This window comes from Oryctolagus cuniculus, chromosome 6 (assembly GCF_051225735.1).
Source record: "Oryctolagus cuniculus isolate XC-2025 breed Fujian yellow rabbit chromosome 6, ASM5122573v1, whole genome shotgun sequence".
NCBI lineage: Eukaryota > Metazoa > Chordata > Mammalia > Lagomorpha > Leporidae > Oryctolagus > Oryctolagus cuniculus.
Window position 1 is genome coordinate 59,079,507 of NC_142872.1, and position 18,663 is coordinate 59,098,169.

The window sequence follows — 18,663 nt, forward strand, 5'->3', positions numbered from 1 at the left end:
ATTGTTTGACTCATATAACTTAAATGGAAGCCTTGTTTAAAAACAAGCCCCCAACTTAGGATGGTCTGATTGCCAATTTTTTTTTGACTATGCAGTGGTGAGAAATTCAGGTGCATTCTGTAGAAACCATACTTTGAGTTTTCCTGAGCTAGTGATTTGCAGTACAACATTCTCTTGAGATCCTGGACAACAAAAGATGGTCCCAGCTCCCAGTGAGTCCTGAGTCCCATAATCACAAGGGTCAACAAGTGACGTCCTACATACGATGTCCTATGTTGCCAAGCTATGACATTTAGCAGGTTGTATATATTAATTGTATTTTCAGGCTACAATATTTTTAGCTTTTGATGAGTTTATCAGGGTATAATCACATTGTAAGTCAATTATTATATGTACTCATAAACTTTTTTTTAAAAAATAATAATGCATCATTAAGGGAAATTTTGGGGAAAAAAAGAAGAAAGTAGAAATTTACAAGACTATTTGAAGAAAATGGTGATTGGTTTCCTATGTTAGTTTCTTTAGCTGGACTTAACCACTCTTGTTTCTGCAAATAGATTAGAATATTTGTCATGACCTGGTGTATCTTACTGGGATTTGCCAGTAGAAAGATTGACGTGAGTTAGAATGGACAATGCAAAGAATGGCCTTAACAGTCAGGTTGTCCTTATTACATCAAATACAAAATCCTCCATCCTTTATCATATGATCTTAGTCTATATATCTTATTATTTCCCACAGTTCCTCTGTGTTCACCACACCATTTTTTTTAACCTTTTTTAGTATAATTGACAATGGCTTACCATTGCTCATCAGTGAAATATCATTTTCTTAGCCTAGTACTGTAGTTTCTTTATAAGCTTACCTTTGAAGGACCATCCTTGTTTAGGGACCTTTATGTCTTCATTGGTACTAACCTGTTAGTTTTCCCATGAAATCTTCCCCCTCATGCCATCTTACTCCTGACTTGGTACCTTTTCTTATGTTTTTTTTTTTTCCCCCTTAGGCTGGAGTGCTATTCATTTTATCTTCTGTTCAAATGAAAGTGTAGTTTCAGTTTAGTTACTTATATAATCCTTTCTTCATCTCTCCTTTCTTCCCTTCTTTCAAACAAAATTATTGACATAAAATTTGTATGCTATAATATTGTTTTAAGTGTACAGTTACCTTTAGTAAATTTACTGGAATTGCTGCATTATAAGTTTATGGTTAACTAGAAACTGCCAAATTGTTTTCCAAAGTGCCTGCATCATTTTGTATTCTCACCAAAAATGCATTTAAGTTCAAATTTCTACCCCCTCCTTTAATTCTCTCCCTTTCTCCATCTTTCTTCTTTTTCTCAAATAGATCATTAAGCTAGCTCTCTTGGCATAGATTGTAGCTCATATTTTTAAGTGTTCTTGGAATTTGGAGTTGTTTCCATCAAAACATTTTTGAGGTAATTACTTTCTCTTTAGTCTTTTCACAGATGACCTGCTAGCTAGCAAATTTTGGGGCCAAAGTAGAAATGCAATCTTTCCCCTTTCTTTTATTTCTTTTTATATTTTTTATATATTTTATATATTTATATATATATATTTATATATTTTATTATATTTTATTTCTTTTTATATTTTTATATACTTTGTGCCATATTTATTACTTGATCCCAGATAAATATGTACTTCATATTAATTTCTCATAATGAGCTGATTTCTAAATATTGGTCCAGTGATTGACAACTCCAAAAATCATCTACAAGTTTGGACTTAGAGTTTTGAATTGCTAATTCAATTTAATAATACTATTAAAATGTGTGGCTTGGCTAGTATCTGGAAGCAATAAACAAATACAAAATCAAACCAAACCAAAACAAACTGACTTTGAGTCTAGTCACTTCAGCTCTTTGACCTTAATATTTTTGGTGTATAAACCTATGATGGTAATAAACAATGGCAGTATGTTCACATTGCTATGAGAGTCACATGAAAGTTGTTTGATGGGAAGTGCTTCGTAATTTTTAACACCCTAAATGCTAAATATTGTTATTGTCGTGTAGCCATTTGACACTCAAAGAGCCTCTGGGACATAGCTTTCTGTTAACAACAGTGTGGGATTTTTCCATATTCTTTTGTATTCTTCTCCCATATGTCTCCCGTGTGACACATATTCTTCTCCCATGTGTATTCTTGAACAATTCCTTTTCTTCTTGGTATGGCTTTTCCTAATTATTTGGACCGTTAATAATGAGATTGTATTGTTTCACTTATTATCATTGGTATTTACTAAACTGAAACGGAATGACATTGTTCTTATACTCAAATTATCCACTGTTGTATCACATGTGGTGGAACAAATTCAAAGCAAGGCATGTTAAAGAACTGACTATATCAATAAACACATATCTTGAAGAAAGGGTTTACCTTTTTGTTAAAGGGCACATTATTACCTCCTCTTTTTCTTTGCATGATTTACATTATATCTGAAAAATCCAGATGATCACAGAATTTTTCTTTATAGGAAACTACATTCTGAATTATGTGGCATCACAACCCAAGCTGGCTGCCTTTGTCATACAAGCTCTTATTCAAGTCATTGCTAAAATCACTAAGTTGGGGTGGTTTGAGATTCAGAAAGACCAGTTTGTCTTCAGAGAAATTATTGCTGATGTGAAAAAATTTCTTCAGGTAAGAAGGCATTGTTAAAGCATCACTACTTGCTTTTATTAGTTTAGAGGCTGTATGACTTGTAGCTACCAATGCCATATTAATTATGATTTATTATTTATCCTCTGGGCTCTATGTTGCTTACTGTTAGTAAATGAAGACCATGTTGTTATATAACTTCCAAACCAAGAATGCAGATAATAATCTTTTCTAATTTCAGAAATATGTTCTTTCATTTATAACATATATGAGGGATCTTCAAAAATAAACTTAGCACTTAATTTCTTTTTCATGAACTTTTGGAGTACCTTCATACATCTATGTATTGTGTATATACAAAGCACGTGTATAATGCTTTTCATATATTGTCTAATACTCTTTAAATCTCTATGAAATGATTTTATTTTGAGAAAACTGAGGCTTAGAAATGTTAAATAATTTATGAAAGATCACTCAGGGACCTAATAATGCATAGAACTAGCACTTCAACAAATCTTTTGACACTAATTACTTTCATTTTTATATTACACCATATTGATTCTACCAGTTTCTCAAGAATGTTTTTAACTTAAGTGATTAAAGTCATAACACATGCACATACAATATTTAACTTATACAGACTCAGATATTTGGACGGTAAAATTGGGAAGATCCTTAAGTTGTACCAGGGAGTCCACTTGTCATCCACACAGTGATGACAGTCCTAGGGTGATTTAGGGAAAACTGAGCTTGTTCCTGGTTTCTGTATGCCTCTTCCTTATGACTATTATACCCTGCCCAGTTAATTTACTTGGAAGTCATGGAGACAGAGAAAGAACTCCCATTGCTGATTCACTCCCCAAATACCTGCAACAGCCAGGGTTGGGCCAGACCTAACTTGGGAGCTAGGAACTCAGTATAGGTCTCCCACATGGGTGGCAGGAACCCAAACATTTCAGCCATCACCTGCTGTCTCTCAGGGTGTGGGTTAGCAGAAAGCTGGAGTTAGTAGTAGAGCTGAGACTCAGATGCAAATGTCCTGATAGGGGATGTGGCCATTCCAAGTAGCCACTGTGCCAAATGCCTGCCCTGATTCAGATATTTGAAGATGCAAATTGTTTTCTTAAAAATGTAATGCTTAATGTCAGGAAAATCGTGTAGCTTGTTCTAGCTGAGGAAGCAGTGATCTATTACAGTTCTTCAGGAATAATTGGCAATTTTGATGAATACTTTATTTCTTATGCAGTAACTTTAAAATTAAATCTTGTTTAAGATGTGACTTTATCATATAGCATAATGCTGGAAGCTCAAAATATGAAATGTTAGATTATCCTGCTTCCCTTTTATTCATGTTGTTAAAGCCCTGGCAAACAAATAGTTGATCATCTAAAGCTGGGGTGGGGAACATCCTGCCTGCGGGCCATATAAGGCCTGGGAAATCATTTGGCCTGGAACTACCTAGGCAACCACAGGCAGGACTTGGAATTCAGTAAATTTATAGCAAGCTAATTGTTTTAATGATTTATTTATTATTTATTTAAAAGGCAGAGTTACAGAGGGAGAGAGAGAGGAAGAGAGAGAGGTTCCCCAGAAGTATCTTCTGCTTCTTTCCCAGGCGCATTAGCAGGGAGCTGAATCAGAAGTGAAGCAACTAGGACTCAAACCAGCGCCCGTATGGGATGATGGTGTTGCAGACAGCAGCTTAACCACTGTACCACAATGCTAGCCCCTGATTTTTTTTTTTTAAAGATTTATTTATTTGAGAGGAAGAGTTACAGATAGAGATGGGGAGAGACAGAGAGGTCTTTTATCCTCTGGTTCACTCCCCTAATGTCTGTAACGGCCAGAGCTGGACAGATCAGAAGCCAAGAGCCAGGAACTTCTTCCAAGTCTCCCAAGTTGGTTGCAGGGGCCCAAGCACTTGGGCCATCCTCCACTGCTTTCCCAGGCACATTAGCAGGGAGCTTGATTAGAAGTGGAGCAGCTGGAACTTGAACCAGCAACCTTATGGGATGCCGGCCCTGCAGGTGGAGGCTCAACCTACTAGGCCACAGTGCTGCCCCCAAGCCCCAAATTTTTAAGTTGATCATTTTATATGACCTGCAAATGATGTTATAAATATCCAGGTGGACCTTGACAGAACAAGGATTCCCCACTTTGACCTAAACCTTTTAGTTTTTAGATCAGGTTACACTGGGGCAGAAGGATGGTTTAGTGATATGTGAGCTTCTCACTTTGTAATTTTAGCGAATGCAATAGTACCTTCCCTCTTGTCATTTACTAAGATAGTTCATCCAGAATCATTAGACAGGAATAGATTTCACAGTTATTTTTAGAATACAATCAAGATCGAAAACTGAATGAATTGAAATCATTCTTGTAGGCTAAGTTTCTCAAGTTTTCACTTTAGTAGCTGATAGGCTTAGCTTAAGCTGGGGCTTTAGCACACTTTTCTGAATTTTAGACCAGAAGAAATAAAAAATGTTTGTCTTAAAAGTTATTATAGTATAATCATGGAATATTTAACACTTGTTTCCTGGGTATATGAATTCACTTAATCTTGAGTCATAAGAAAGGCAATTGATTTTAGTATTTTTTAGTTCTCCAAAATAGTACCTCATGGTTCCTTTGAGTACCAGCAACTTTTGTGAATTTTTTTATTAAAAATTGTTTTAAGTCTTAAAATCTTTAATGATCTGAGCTTCTTTTTTTAAAGATGTCTTATTTTATTTTATTTGAGAGGTAGAGTTACAGTGAGAGGGAGAGACAGAGAGAGGTCTTCCTTCTGTTGGTTCACTCCCCAAATGGCTGCAACAGTTGGAGCTGCGCTGATCCGAAGCCAGGAGTTTCTTTTCTGTCTCCTATGTGGGTGCAGGGGCCCAAGGACTTGGGCCACCTTCTACTGCTTTCCCAGACCATAGCAGAGAGCTGGATCGGAAGTGGAGCAGCTGGGATTAGAACCAGTGCCCATATAGGATGCTGGCACCGCAGGTGGATGATTAACCTACTGCACCACGCTGCTGCCCCGATCTGAGCTTCTGTTCATTCCCTTTTCTCTGTTATTGTGGCCCTATTGCTGCCATACCTCAAACATATGATGTCTCCTTTACACATACATACTCAGTGGTACTACTGTCCTCTAGAGCAGTGCTAATTCAAATTGGTGGTCTGCAAGAAGATAAGATGCTTACGCTATACTGTAAGTGAATATAGAGCTGCCTTCATCAAGGAAGACTTGCTGTTAAAAAAATGCCATCTGAACTAAACAATGTACTTAGTGACTCAGTTGTCTTATATTTATTTTGTCATGGGCTTATACCTAACCACTTTCAGATGAAAATCAAGTCTGTAGATGGGCAGTGGATTCATGTGTGAGCTGTTTGCTAGAGAGCCACACTTTGAGGAGTGTTGATATAGTGTACATAGAGTGAGTAGGGAGTTTGGAGCTTACTTCCAACACCCATATGAAAGGCCATATAGAATTAAAATGCAAAAATCCTGAGATGTTTCTTCAGTTAATTTTTTTCTGATATAATTCAAACTTAATTATACCTAGTGACCAGTAGTATTAGAGTTACGTGATAGAAGGGATTAACAGCTATAAAATGAAGACTTGAAAAATATCATCCCTTGATTTTTTTTTATTGCACTGTAATTGATGTCATTTATTATTTTCATACATCAGTGTGATTTTGCAGTGGCGTACTTTGTTAGTATTGTGCCTATAAAGTCTGAATTGTGGTTGATAGGAAGGAAGTTTTGAGATTAACTTGGAAATAGGTTAAATAAAGAACATCATAGGTGCTGTGAAACTGTATATCATATTGATAGACATTTATTTAGCCCCACTACATTGGGCATTTTAGATGCCTTCATTTTAGGTACATGACAAATGCATATACATGCACTATTAAACAGTATTAAAAAGGTGTAAATGATCTTACTTGATATTAGATCAAGGGATTTGAATTAGTTCTTCAGCTATTTATTAGTTAGTTATTAAGTACAGCTATCTCAGTAAACTTTAAGCAGATTTATAGGGCTACAAAGGCCTTTTTTGCTCATTTTTACTCAAGATATTATGAAAAGTATTAAACATACATTTATATTTTGAAGCTTAGTATATTATATGTCCTGGGAGGCTGGAAACATTTCATGGAATATTGTGCGCTCTAAGGTAGGTGAACTCCCCTACCCAAATCAGTATACCCAGATTTAGCCTTCAAAAGCAGAACTTGAAGCATTTTCATTTGTAGAATTCATAGTAGTTTTTCTGCATATTTTAAAATATATGTTATGAAGTAAATGTGTTTTTTTTGGTATTGAATTATTTTTTTAAAACTATTATCTGGCTTATATTAAGAACCAATCACATGTCTCCACTTAGGCTAAACTTGGTTATTTTCTCCAAAGGGTACTGTGGAACACTGCATAATAGGAGTAATAATCCTTTCTGAATTGACTCAGGAAATGAACCTGGTAAGCCTTTCCATCTACTGGGACATGAAGTTTGTTTAAGTAATGCTGTTTCTTTGCTGCTTTTTATTGTGGCGAAATGTGGAATCTTCTTTGTGTGACATAAGTTTTTTTGTGTGTGTGTTTTAGTGGTAGAGTAATTAAGTAGTGGAATCCTTTTATTGTTATTGGAAATATCAGCAGTAGTAGAAAGTACTACAAAGAACAGGGAATTAGACATGGTCTTTGCATCATGGGCACTTGAAGAATTGTCCTTTTATTTTCTGTATATGTAATACTAACCACATGAAATAAATTATACACAAAAGAGAAACAAGCATTTATTCTCTTACAAATAAAGATAAGTGATTTGGTGGGTTGATTCCCAACAATACTCAGAAGGACTCACCAAAAAGCAGGCATCTTGGCACTATGCCAAGAGAACATCATCACCTGTTCCTGTTCACTTTTGTACTTAATATGCTTCTAAACAGAACAAAAGCAGAATTTATTTATTTGAGAAACAGAGAGACAGAGAAAATTGGTTCACTCCACTGTTTCACATCTGCTCGTTCACTCCCCAAGTGCCTACAACATTTAAGAGTGACTGGTTCTATGTCAAGAGCCAGAACTTCAGTCCAGGTTTCCCACATGGGTGGCAGGAACAGTTACTTGAGTCATCATTGTTGCTTCCCAGGGTGTACATTAGCAGGGAGCTGGAGACAGGAATTGAACCCAGGTACTGTGATATGGGACATGGTCATCTTGAAGAGGTCTGAAATATTATGCTTAATACTTGCCCCTGAAGTAATTTTATAACAAAGGGGAATACAGCGTCGTCATCTTGAATGGTTTGTGTGGATGCATACACATGTGTGTGTATGCAGGGAGAGCTTACACACCTAAGTACCAGTCGCCAGCTACCCTTGAAGTAACTATATAGCCATGCGCATTTAAAAAATAAATCCAAAATAACTATTTCTACTTGAATTCAATTAGGAATTAGAGAAATGCTTCTATGTTTATAGGAAGGAATTCTAAGATTTCAAGTGATCCTTGAATTTATTATAACTATCACTGACCTAATTTCTGTGCCCCAGAGTATATGATGATTTTTCTCCTAAACATATTTCTATGTGTATGTATCTTCCTAACTCCAGGACCAGTAGTAATACTGTATTGGCAGGATGTTATGACTGGGACCTTGGTGAATCATATTAAACTTTGTAAATCTGTCTAACGATCTGTAACTTTTTAAACTTTATTAAAAAGCAATTTTAGTATGAAAGTTTTACCTTGTAAAAGTGAAGAGCATATTAACTCTATATGCTTGTTCTCTAACCTTTCTGACTTTTTGCTAATCTTAAAATTGGCAGTTTGATTTATTTCATGCTTTACAATATTGTAGGGTGTAGGCTGTCCTGGAAGTCTGAGTTTGCTGTGTTAGATTGTACTGAAGTAGGACTGGATAATGACAAGTTCTAACAAAAGTAGAGTTCATAGAGTAACCAGATATCTTCTTATCAATAAAGAAACTTATTAAAATTAAAAGTATAAAGAAATTTTTTCTCAAATATTTAATACTAAGTTGCCTACATGCCATCCTACCACCAGGCAATACTTTAGTCCATTTCCTACATTTAAGGACATTCTTTTACATGAGCCAGTACTACCATTAGAATAAAAAAAGTTAGCACTGATATTACTACTGCCCAATCCTAAGCCCTTTTCGAATTTCACTAGTTGTCCCCAGTATGTCCTTTAGAGCTAAAGGAACAAGTTTAAAATTGTGTACCACATTTAGTTCTCATGTTTAGATTCCTCAATCTTTCTTTCACTTTCATGACCTTGACACTTGTAAAGATTAAAGGCCAGATGTTTTATAAAATGTCCCTCATTTGGGATTGTCTGATGTCTCTTTAGTATTAGATTCATATTGTGTACATTTATCAGGATGTCACAGATGTGAAACTGTAGCCTTTTTACTGTCTCCTGTCAGGAAGCATGCGATTTGATTTGTCACATTACTGATAATGTTCATTTGGGTTGCTTAATTAAGATGGTCTCTTCCATTTGCTGGTTCACTCCCCAAATGGCCCCAATGGCCAGGGCTGGGCCAGGTTGAAACCAGGAACCAGGAGCTTCATCCAGGTTCTCCCACATGGGCTCAAGCACTTGGGCCATCATCCACTGCTTTCCCAGGCATGTTAGCAGGGAGGTGGATTGGAAGTGGAGCAGCTAGGAAACGAACCAGTGTTCATATGGGATGCCAGCTCTGCAGGCGGTGGCTTTACCTTCTGTGTCACAACACTGGCCCCTTCTCACATGTTTAAAAAAGAATAAGTACCTCACAGGCTAATTTTAAGGAAGGAGTGAAAAAATGCATGAAGAAAACTTTATAAATTGTAGTTGTAATGCTGTGTGTTGCTTTGTACTCAAAAAATTGTTTTATATATTGAGGAAAGTATTGTGGTCAAGAGAGATATTAATGTTTGATTTAAATTAAAGAGGAACACTGGAAATGCTGATTCAAATCTTAAATATGGGGTACAGTTTCCAATAACTATTGTCTGTGATCACTTTTGACTTCTGTTGTGTTTCGTGTTTTATGGGTAAATGTAACATTTAATTATAGTATAAATTATATGTTGGAGCTTAGAAGATATCAGATAGTTTTGAATTGATTTTTTTTCAAATCTGCACATTAGCAAGGAAAATGGTTTCTTTTCTTCCTCTAGGTAGCAGAAGTAATAGTAGTAATGCTATAGCAACGTAGACCTTAATGTTAATGATTATTTGAGTATTAGACCTCAACTTTAGTTGTCTCCTATTGATATGTGGAAATATTAATGGTATTAATAGTTTTGAATGTACTGTATTTTAGGTTACAGACTTAAGAACTGATCTTAATAAATTTATTCATAAAATTATTTATCATTAGCAAATGAAATACTCAGAGGCAATGTATTATTGCTTACATATTAAGTCAGATTTCTGATTATTTATAATTTATGCTTTGGTTTCTTTTCAGAATACCAATGACAAAGCAATCAGAATCCAATAACATGAACCAATGATGTATATGGTATATATAAAATACTTTCATATAGAGAAATTTTTCTCTAATTCAGTTTTATGATTCACAGAAAGTTGGAATTTGAAAGTTGTCTTAGATTTCTCATTTTACAGGTGGCATTTGAGGAACGGGGGAGCTGTTACTTGCACTGTATGAAATATGGCACATGGTTTGGCAGTCTTAGTGTCTATTATTTTGTAAGCTTTATTGTTTATACTGCCTCTGAAAGTGTGATCAGCTCTGCCTTTTAACTTGGAATCCATATTGTTTGCCTGGAGAACATTAAATTCAAATACTCTGGGAACTTGGATCCTTACCTGTCAATAACCTCAAGTCACTTATTCTGTGGACTTTAATTAAAGTTCTCTTACTGGTGAACTTTATGATTATTTAATCATTATTTTCATTCTTTGTCTTACTTGGAAAAGTTTTGCCATGCTTTTTGGTAGGTCTGATTAAACTAATTCATCTTGGTCTTTTTAGGTTGATTATTCTAGACCTTCAGCAAAACACAGGAAAATAGCAACCTCATTTCGTGACACTTCTCTCAAAGACATTTTAGTTCTAGCATGCTCTCTTCTGAAAGAGGTAAGTTATCTAATAATACAGTTTTTTTACTTAGAGTATTCAGAAATTTTAAGAGTTTCAAAAGAATTTCAAATGGATTTTCTCCCCAATTTTGCTTTTAGAAAAATTATTATAAAAGTGTCAATTTTACTTACGTGGTAAATAAGGTAAAATCCCAAACTAATTTAGTAACTTGTGTTTATGTGATAGTTTCATTGCCATCCTACCATATATTCTTAACTGCAAAAGCTAATTAAGTCTTTTTCTGTCTACCTGCCCATATTTAAGTAGGGTGTAGCTGAAAAATGAAATGACTATAAGCTTACCTAATTTATCAACTATCAACATTTATCTATTGTAGAGTCAAGATAGTTGAATTTAATAATTTCTTTGGGAAATAATATTTCCCCATTTATACTTAGTGGCTGGCCTTTTGAACATGAGTGATGGCATGACTCATAATTGTATTGTGTGCCCTTATAGAATATAGGGATTCCATCATGTTTCTTAAGGTTGTGAATTGGCATTATACAGCATTTCCCAAAGTTTGTTTCACTAGCATTAGTTTCCATTAATTTTTATTCTGTAAGACAGATTGAGTATCCCTTAACTGAAATGCTTGGAACCTGAAGTGTTTCAGATTTTGGAATTTTTACATAGACTTTATCAGCTGAGCATCCCTAATCCAAAAATCTAAAGTCTGGATCTTTATGAACCTCATAGCAGTACTCAAAAAGTTTCAGATTTTAGGGTATTTTCTGTGGATTTTTTTTTATTAGAGATGCTCAAACTGCCACACTAAGTCAAACCAAAAGACCTTCTGTTACCCTTAAAATTTCCTCCTAGTTTGGAAAATTTTGACTTATGTAAAACTACCTAGATTAATATCTGGAGCCCATCAGCCACTTAAACAAAAACAGCTCATGGCCAGTTTTATTTCACCTCTATTCACCTCTGCTGACTTGACTTCTTTTTGTATTATTCCTAATGCAGAATCTCAAACTTATTATTTTCTCTACAGATATTTCACAGTGTATATTTAAATGTATAATCTCTTTTGATTGTTTCAAAATGATATTATTTTGATGGTCAGGTTCTTCTCCAGAAGCTTGTGAGTGTCTTTTCACATTCAAATAATTCTGGAAGCCTTTGTTAGATGAATATGACTCTTTCACGCATGATGTTAACCCAGTTTTTCTTGAAGCATATTAAATTTTAAGCTTGTTCCAAGCAACCTTTGAATTAATGAATCCCATACATTTATACAGTTGTGCTATATGTTGTCATAATATTACCTCTTATGGTTTTAGATGGTGATGTACGGAAGACAGTTAAGTGAAAGTTTTTACCCCAACTTTACAAAGTGAAATTTGAAAATAGTCAATTGTAGAAATTTATGGATAGTGATTTTACCTTTTTCCCCTAATTGGAATATGGAATAATATAATGTTTAAACTTTTTATTAATTTTTATTTGACATTGAAGTAATTTTTTTTAGATTTGTGAAAAATTTGTTGATATGGGACTAAGCGTTTAGTCTATGGCTGAGATGCCCAAGTCCTGCATGGGAGTACTTGGGTTTGATTCCTGGCTCCAGCTCCTAATTCCATCTTACTGCCAATTGCAGACCCTGAAAGGCAGTGGGGATGGCTTAAGTGATTGGGTTCACTCACTCAACTGGAGACTTGGATTGAGTTCCTAGCTTTGGTCTAAGCCCAGCTCCAGCCGTTGCAGGCATTTGGGGATTAATCTCTAGTTGGGAGGTTTTTTCTCTCTCTTTGTCTTCTTTGCTTCTCAAATAAATAAATAAATAATTGATGTGTTTCATAATGTTTTGATTTTGAACTTTTTTCAGGTGTTGGCCAAACCTTTAAATCTTCAAGATCAATGTCAACAAAACCTTGTCATGCAGGTCTTGAAACTGGTCCTCAACTGTCTTAACTTTGACTTCATTGGCAGTTCAGCAGATGAATCTGCAGATGATCTTTGCACGGTGCAGATTCCTACAACTTGGAGAACAAGTAAGAAAAAAAGTTTAGTAGAAAGGATGGTCAGTATAAAATGTGTGTAATTAAGCAGTGCAGTTGCTCTATGTATAATTACCCCTGGTTTTTCCTAGACAGTCAAAACAGAGCTCAAGAAGATTTTTAACTCAAAGTACCTGCTGATGCATACTTCATAACACAGTTACTGTCATATTGATTTTGGATAAGAAGAAAAGACAACTTTTGAGCTGGATGAAAGGCTGACGGGAATATCAAGAGCTATGTTTTGAAACTTTCAGATAACAGTTGAAGTAGATCCAATAGTTGGCAAGAGATGTCAACAGATTTTTCAGAGTTATAAAGAGTTAGTTAGAGTAAGTGACTTAGCAGAGTTGCAACTTATATTTTCTCAGGAGGGATAACAAGAAAAAGCAAGTTAACCCCATATCTCAGAAAGATGGTAATAGCTACGGTACCCCTGAAGTCAAGCAGAAGGCAATGGGGCTGAAAAGACAGAAAATCTATATTCTGCACAAACCTTTAGGATCTTCTCTATTACCTGTGCAAATGGGTGACTACGTTTTCCCCTGTGTATCTGTGCTACCCTCTTGCTTCCATGACTAGAACTTAAGAAATTAAATTAGAGAGGCTTCAGGTTCAGGAATACTAGGTATAATAGAGGAATACCATCGATTATATGAGAACTTCTAATATGGAGATTAGAGACTAAACCAGTAGAATGGGATTTAGTGTTCTGTTTTTTAATTGTAATGATGAATTCATGAACCAAAACATAAAATAAAAAATTCACAGGCTAAAAAAAATTCACAGGTTTGCCGGCGCCGTGGCTCAATAGGCTAATCCTCTGCCTGCAGTGCCAGCACCCAGGGTTCTAGTCCCGGTCCGGGCACCAGATTCTGTCCCGGTTGCTCCTCTTCCAGTCCAGCTTTCTGCTGTGACTGGGAGTGCAGTGGAGGATGGCCCAGGTGCTTGGGCCCTGCACCTGCATGGGAGACCAGGAGAAGCACCTGGCTCCTGGCTTCAGATCAGCGTGTTGCGCCGGCCGCAGTGGCCATTGCGGGTTGAACCAACAGCAAAGGAAGACCTTTCTCTCTCTGTCTCTCTCTCTCTCACTGTCCACTCTGCCTGTTAAAAAAAAATTCACAGGCTAAAAACATGCATATATTTATATGTGAGTTGATATAAGGTAGGAAATATGAATAAGATTGGTATGTTATATCAATATGAGTTTCCTGGTTGTGCAATTACACTCTGATTTTGCAAGAAATTATCGTGGGGAACTAGGTCAAACATGGGTCACTGTACTATTTCTTGCAACTGCATATAAATTTAAAATCTCAAAAAGTTTACTTAAAAAGGGGTGGGGAGTTATTAGAGACAAGATGAAGAGTAGAAATAAACTTAAAAATGTTGTAATTCATATCCTAAGAGAACAAAGAAAATGAGATAAGAACAGGATATTGTTTTAAAGAGGAAAATTCTGAGAATGTTCCAAATTTAAAATATAGGTGACAAAATAAAATATTTAGTAGGAGAATGGGAAGATAAAGTTAGCAAATTCTCCTAGAAGGTAGAACAAAAAAGCAGAGAAATATTTGATAGTATACAAGAGAATTAGAAGATGAAACTAGGAGGTCTGGCATCTGACTGGAATTCTAGGGAGAGAGAACAGAGGAAACAGAAGGAAATTTGCAGACAAATAATGCCCCCAAAAGATTTGACACTAAAGCACATACATTTTTTAATTGAAAGGCATCACTTGATCTCTAACATAATGAAAGTAAAAAGATAGGCACTTAACTTCATAATCGTGACATTTCAGAATAGTGAAGAACAAAAAATGTGCCAGAAAAAAAAAGTAAGTCACTTACTGAAGACTGGGATTAAGAATGGTATAGACTTCTCAGCAGTGGAACTGGAAGCTAGGAAACAATGCTATAGTGATAGCCTCACTATGAGAAAATTATTTTTAGATTGGAACAGAATGATCAAACATAACGGAAAAAAGGCATTTTTAGACTTGCAAGTCCTCCCCAGCTTTATCTGTGGTGTACTTGCTCTCAGGAAGTTTCTTGATGATATACAAGCCAAAGAAGATAGGGGATTTGGGAAAAGGATGCGTTGATGCAAGATAACAGTAAACAAAAAGGAGACAGATGTAGAACAAAGTTAGGGAACAGCCAGTTGAAGACTAGAGGTAGATATGGAGAACAGAAATGATAGGTTATTTGATGCTGTTGATTGGATGGAAAATGTTGTGAAGAACATTTTGCAAATATATTTGCATTTGGAAAGAGTTACTAACAGATATTCAAGGAAATTTTAAGTTCTGGAAAAATCGGATTAAAAGATGTTTATTTTGGTGAAAAACTTTTGAAAAATTTGTGTGTAGTTTTTTCATAATATGCATCTTGCAAGAACTTTTTGAAGTACGTCTGTATAACTAAGCCCAGAAGAGATGCTGTGATTAAGTTCAAGGAGTAATAGAAGTGTGATATAATCATAGTATGTTTCTTGACTCAGTTCAAATTTATTGCATAAGCATCACAAATATAAGCACATAGGATTGTTTTAATCACAAATTGTGATGATAGTGGATGCGTTTTGAGAGAGGATGGATTTGGAGAGAATGGTGGAAATGGTTAGATTATATGATGAATGGTTAGGTTAGTGAGGTAGACTCATTCACTGTAATATTGAAATCAGTTGATATCTGTAGTAAAGCAATCGAATGAAGAAACAGTAGTCTAGGATATTCTTTGGAAATATAGGTAAATATGTATAGCTGTAAGAGCTGAAAAGTAGATGGAGTGGGATAAGTTATAGCTCTTATAAGTATTTTTATTTTTAGTATTATTTACTTTTTGATCCTATTTTACATTTTAAGCATTGTTTCTATTACTTTAATATAAATTGAAATAGAAAACTTCCCCGATTAGAATTGTAGATACTACATAGAAATAAGGACCATCTTAGCTAATTAATTTTTCTGTTGAAAAAACAAACACAGATTAAGTTGCTCTTACTATTCACTCACAACACAGATCACTGCTGACACCAAATGTGTGGGAGTTTTCCCTCCACACACCAAGCAAGCAGTCCGTTCTGCACACGAGCTGGGTTTCCTCTAATCCAACCATTTTCTGGCATTACCTGCCTGCAGGCGGCATTAGGTCGCACAAGTTGAGGGCTCACTCCTTATATGTCAGTTGAAAGCCCCAGGTGATTTTGCCTGTGCTTCTGATCTTCCCTCTATAAATCAAGGTTCCCCCAATTCCCTCCTCAGGTTCGATTCATCTTCTCAAGCATCTCACAGAGCTCAGAAAAAACATTTATGTTTACTGATTTATTGTAAAGGATATTACAAAGGATTTAGATGAAAAGATGCGTAGGGTAAGGTGTAAGGGAAGGGGTGCTTGCCTTCTATGGGCACTCTTATCTTCTAGGAGCCTCCGTGTGTTCAGCTATCAGAAGCCCTGTTCTTTTGGATTTTTTTTAAGATTTATTTATTTTATTTGAAAGGCAGAGTTACATAGAGGAAGAGCGAGAGTGGGAGCTGGAGCCGGAGCTGGGGCCAGAGCGGGAGCGGGAGAGGGAGAGGGAGAGGCAGAGGCAGAGGCAGAGGCAGAGGGAGAGGGAGAGGGAGAGAGAGTGGGAGAGAGAGAGAGAGGAAGAGAGAGAGAGGTCCTTCATCCGCTGATTCATTCCCTAGATGGCTGCAATGGCCGGAGCTGTGCTGATCTGAAGCCAGGAGCCAGGAGCTTCTTTTGGGTCTCCCATGTAGGTGTAGGGGCCCGAGGACTTGGGCCATCTTCTACTGCTTTCCCAGACCATGGCAGAGAGCTGGATTCGAAGTGGAGCAGCCGGGACTTGAACCAGCAGCGGCCCATATGGGATGCTGACACTGCAGGTGGTGGCTTTACCAGCTACACCATAGTGCTGGCCCCTCCTTTGGATTTTTATGGAAATTTTATGTATAAGCATGATTGAAGCATGGACAACTGTGTTGAAATGTGATTGGATAAAAAGGGTATGATCTAAGTATATTTTATAACATTATAATTCTGTTTATATTATTTCCTCTTTTGAAGGAGACTAGTTAGTAAGAATTAAAAATAGTCCTAACTTGAAACAGTGGCAAATGTGCAGGGGTTTTGTTCTCAGTTTGTGTGTGGTAACATCTGACTTTGTTAAGATTGCTGAATTGAAAGTAATAATGTTAGAAAATAATTTTTTTTTCAGTTTTCCTGGAACCGGAAACATTGGATCTTTTCTTCAATTTGTATCATTCACTTCCACCACTGCTGTCTCAGTTAGTAAGTAAAAGTCATTCATTACTTCATTAAAAAGTAACTGTGATTTTTAATAACGGGTAATATATATTTCAGAAAATTCTGTTTATAAGTATGATTGGGTTTACCTCTCAAAGAAGTTCTTACTTTTTGGGAGATGTGTGAGTTTGCATGAATTTCAGTTTCTTGGCATCAAAATAAACGTATCTTTTAACTCCATTTTCCACAAACTTTTTGAAGTGCCCTCATATGTTTCTGTGGATTTCCCACAGGGTGTAGCCCACCCCACCTGGGCTTCCCTTCTGTTTTCCCCTTTCAGCTGTTTTTCAGCCCTTTGCTCCATTGTCTTAAGCTTGATAAGTGGTCTCCATCGGATATCTCTGAATAAGAAACAAAGGAGAGCTACTCATTTCATTTTGTATTTATCACTCTAGTTTTCATTTATTTTTTGAATTAAAAGCTGTTGCATGTTCACAAAATTCTTGAAACTGTATGGTTTCCATCTTTGCAGAATCAGAAACAGATCTGTTAAGGCTAAATTTTTTTCTGAGTTCAATATTCAAGCTTATAAAATAAAGTTGGGAAATTTTAATATTGTCATTTCCCAAAGAAAGATGTTTCAACTTTAAAGTACATCTAAGTGCTACAGATGTAGGAATGTTATTTCCTAGAAGGGAAGGACAGAGTCACAAAAACATCCTTTTGTACAAAACATTTCTAGGGCAGGTGTTTGGCATAGTAGGCCATTAGGATGCCTTTGTTGTATATTGGGATCCGTAAGTTCAAATCCTGGCTCTGGTTCCTGAGTCCAGCTTCCTACTGATACAGAGCTGGGAGGCAGCAGTGGTCACATGAGTAATTGGGTTCTTCCCACACAAGTGGGAGACATGGATTGCATTACTAGCTCCCAGCTTCATTCAGCTCCTGGTCGTTGCAGGGCTTTGGAGAGGGAAACAGCAGATGGGCTTCCTCTTTATCTTTCTCTCTCTCGCTCCTCTTTTTCTCACTCTTCCTCTTAAATAAATACATACAAATTTAAAGAAACACGAAACATATCTGCTCTTGAATGTAGGCTTTAAGGTAATGATTTTTAAACTGGGTTTCATAGGGTACTTATATTTCTCAGGTAATGCCGCAGCCTTCTTCTCACTGGAAGTCTTAGGTGTTTGAAAACCACAGTTTTATGTAATTATTTATTGGGATAAAACAAAAAAGGTATTGGAGCTTAAAAAATAAAATAAAAATATAACTGCTTTGAGAGTTAGTAAGCTCACATTCATTGAGCATATGCTATTACATGGTACTTATCTCACTCAGTCCTCAAACTGGCTATGCAAGGGGAATAATGCTGTCTTCATTGTGTAGACCCAGAAAACAGATCCAGACAGCAACAAAGTAAATGTTTATAGTGTGATTCAAACCCAGGTCTTTTTGGCTCAAAAACCTTTATCTTAGGGAGGTTTTTCTATTGTTTGTTTTTGGTATTTGGGTTTTGGTTTTAAACAGTAGGGACTGTGGCAAACCTGGAGCACATCTCAAAAGGACATCTGATTTTTTTTTCCTATTTTTACCTTTCCCAAGACAGACATTTAGTATGAAAACTCCTAATTGATATAATTAAATATTAACTGCTAATTTTAATT

The 18,663-nt window shown here is 36.0% G+C and overlaps 1 protein-coding gene across 21 annotated transcripts in view; it reads left to right on the top strand.

Moving 5' to 3' along the window:
* The window catches only part of RANBP17 (RAN binding protein 17), a 370,153-nt gene that overhangs the window by 21,586 nt on the left and 329,904 nt on the right, over window positions 1-18,663 (top strand). For all 21 annotated transcript variants that reach the window (XR_016236455.1, XR_016236456.1, XR_016236460.1 and 18 more), the window contains exons 4-8: window positions 2,500-2,666; window positions 7,038-7,103; window positions 10,639-10,743; window positions 12,578-12,743; window positions 16,971-17,044. Coding sequence is in view for 15 of the 21 variants with exons in the window: in XM_089336195.1 (XP_089192321.1) it covers window positions 2,500-2,666; window positions 7,038-7,103; window positions 10,639-10,743; window positions 12,578-12,743; window positions 16,971-17,044 (578 nt within the window). In the remaining 6 variants the exon portion in view is untranslated. The remainder of the gene's footprint in view (window positions 1-2,499; window positions 2,667-7,037; window positions 7,104-10,638; window positions 10,744-12,577; window positions 12,744-16,970; window positions 17,045-18,663) is intronic.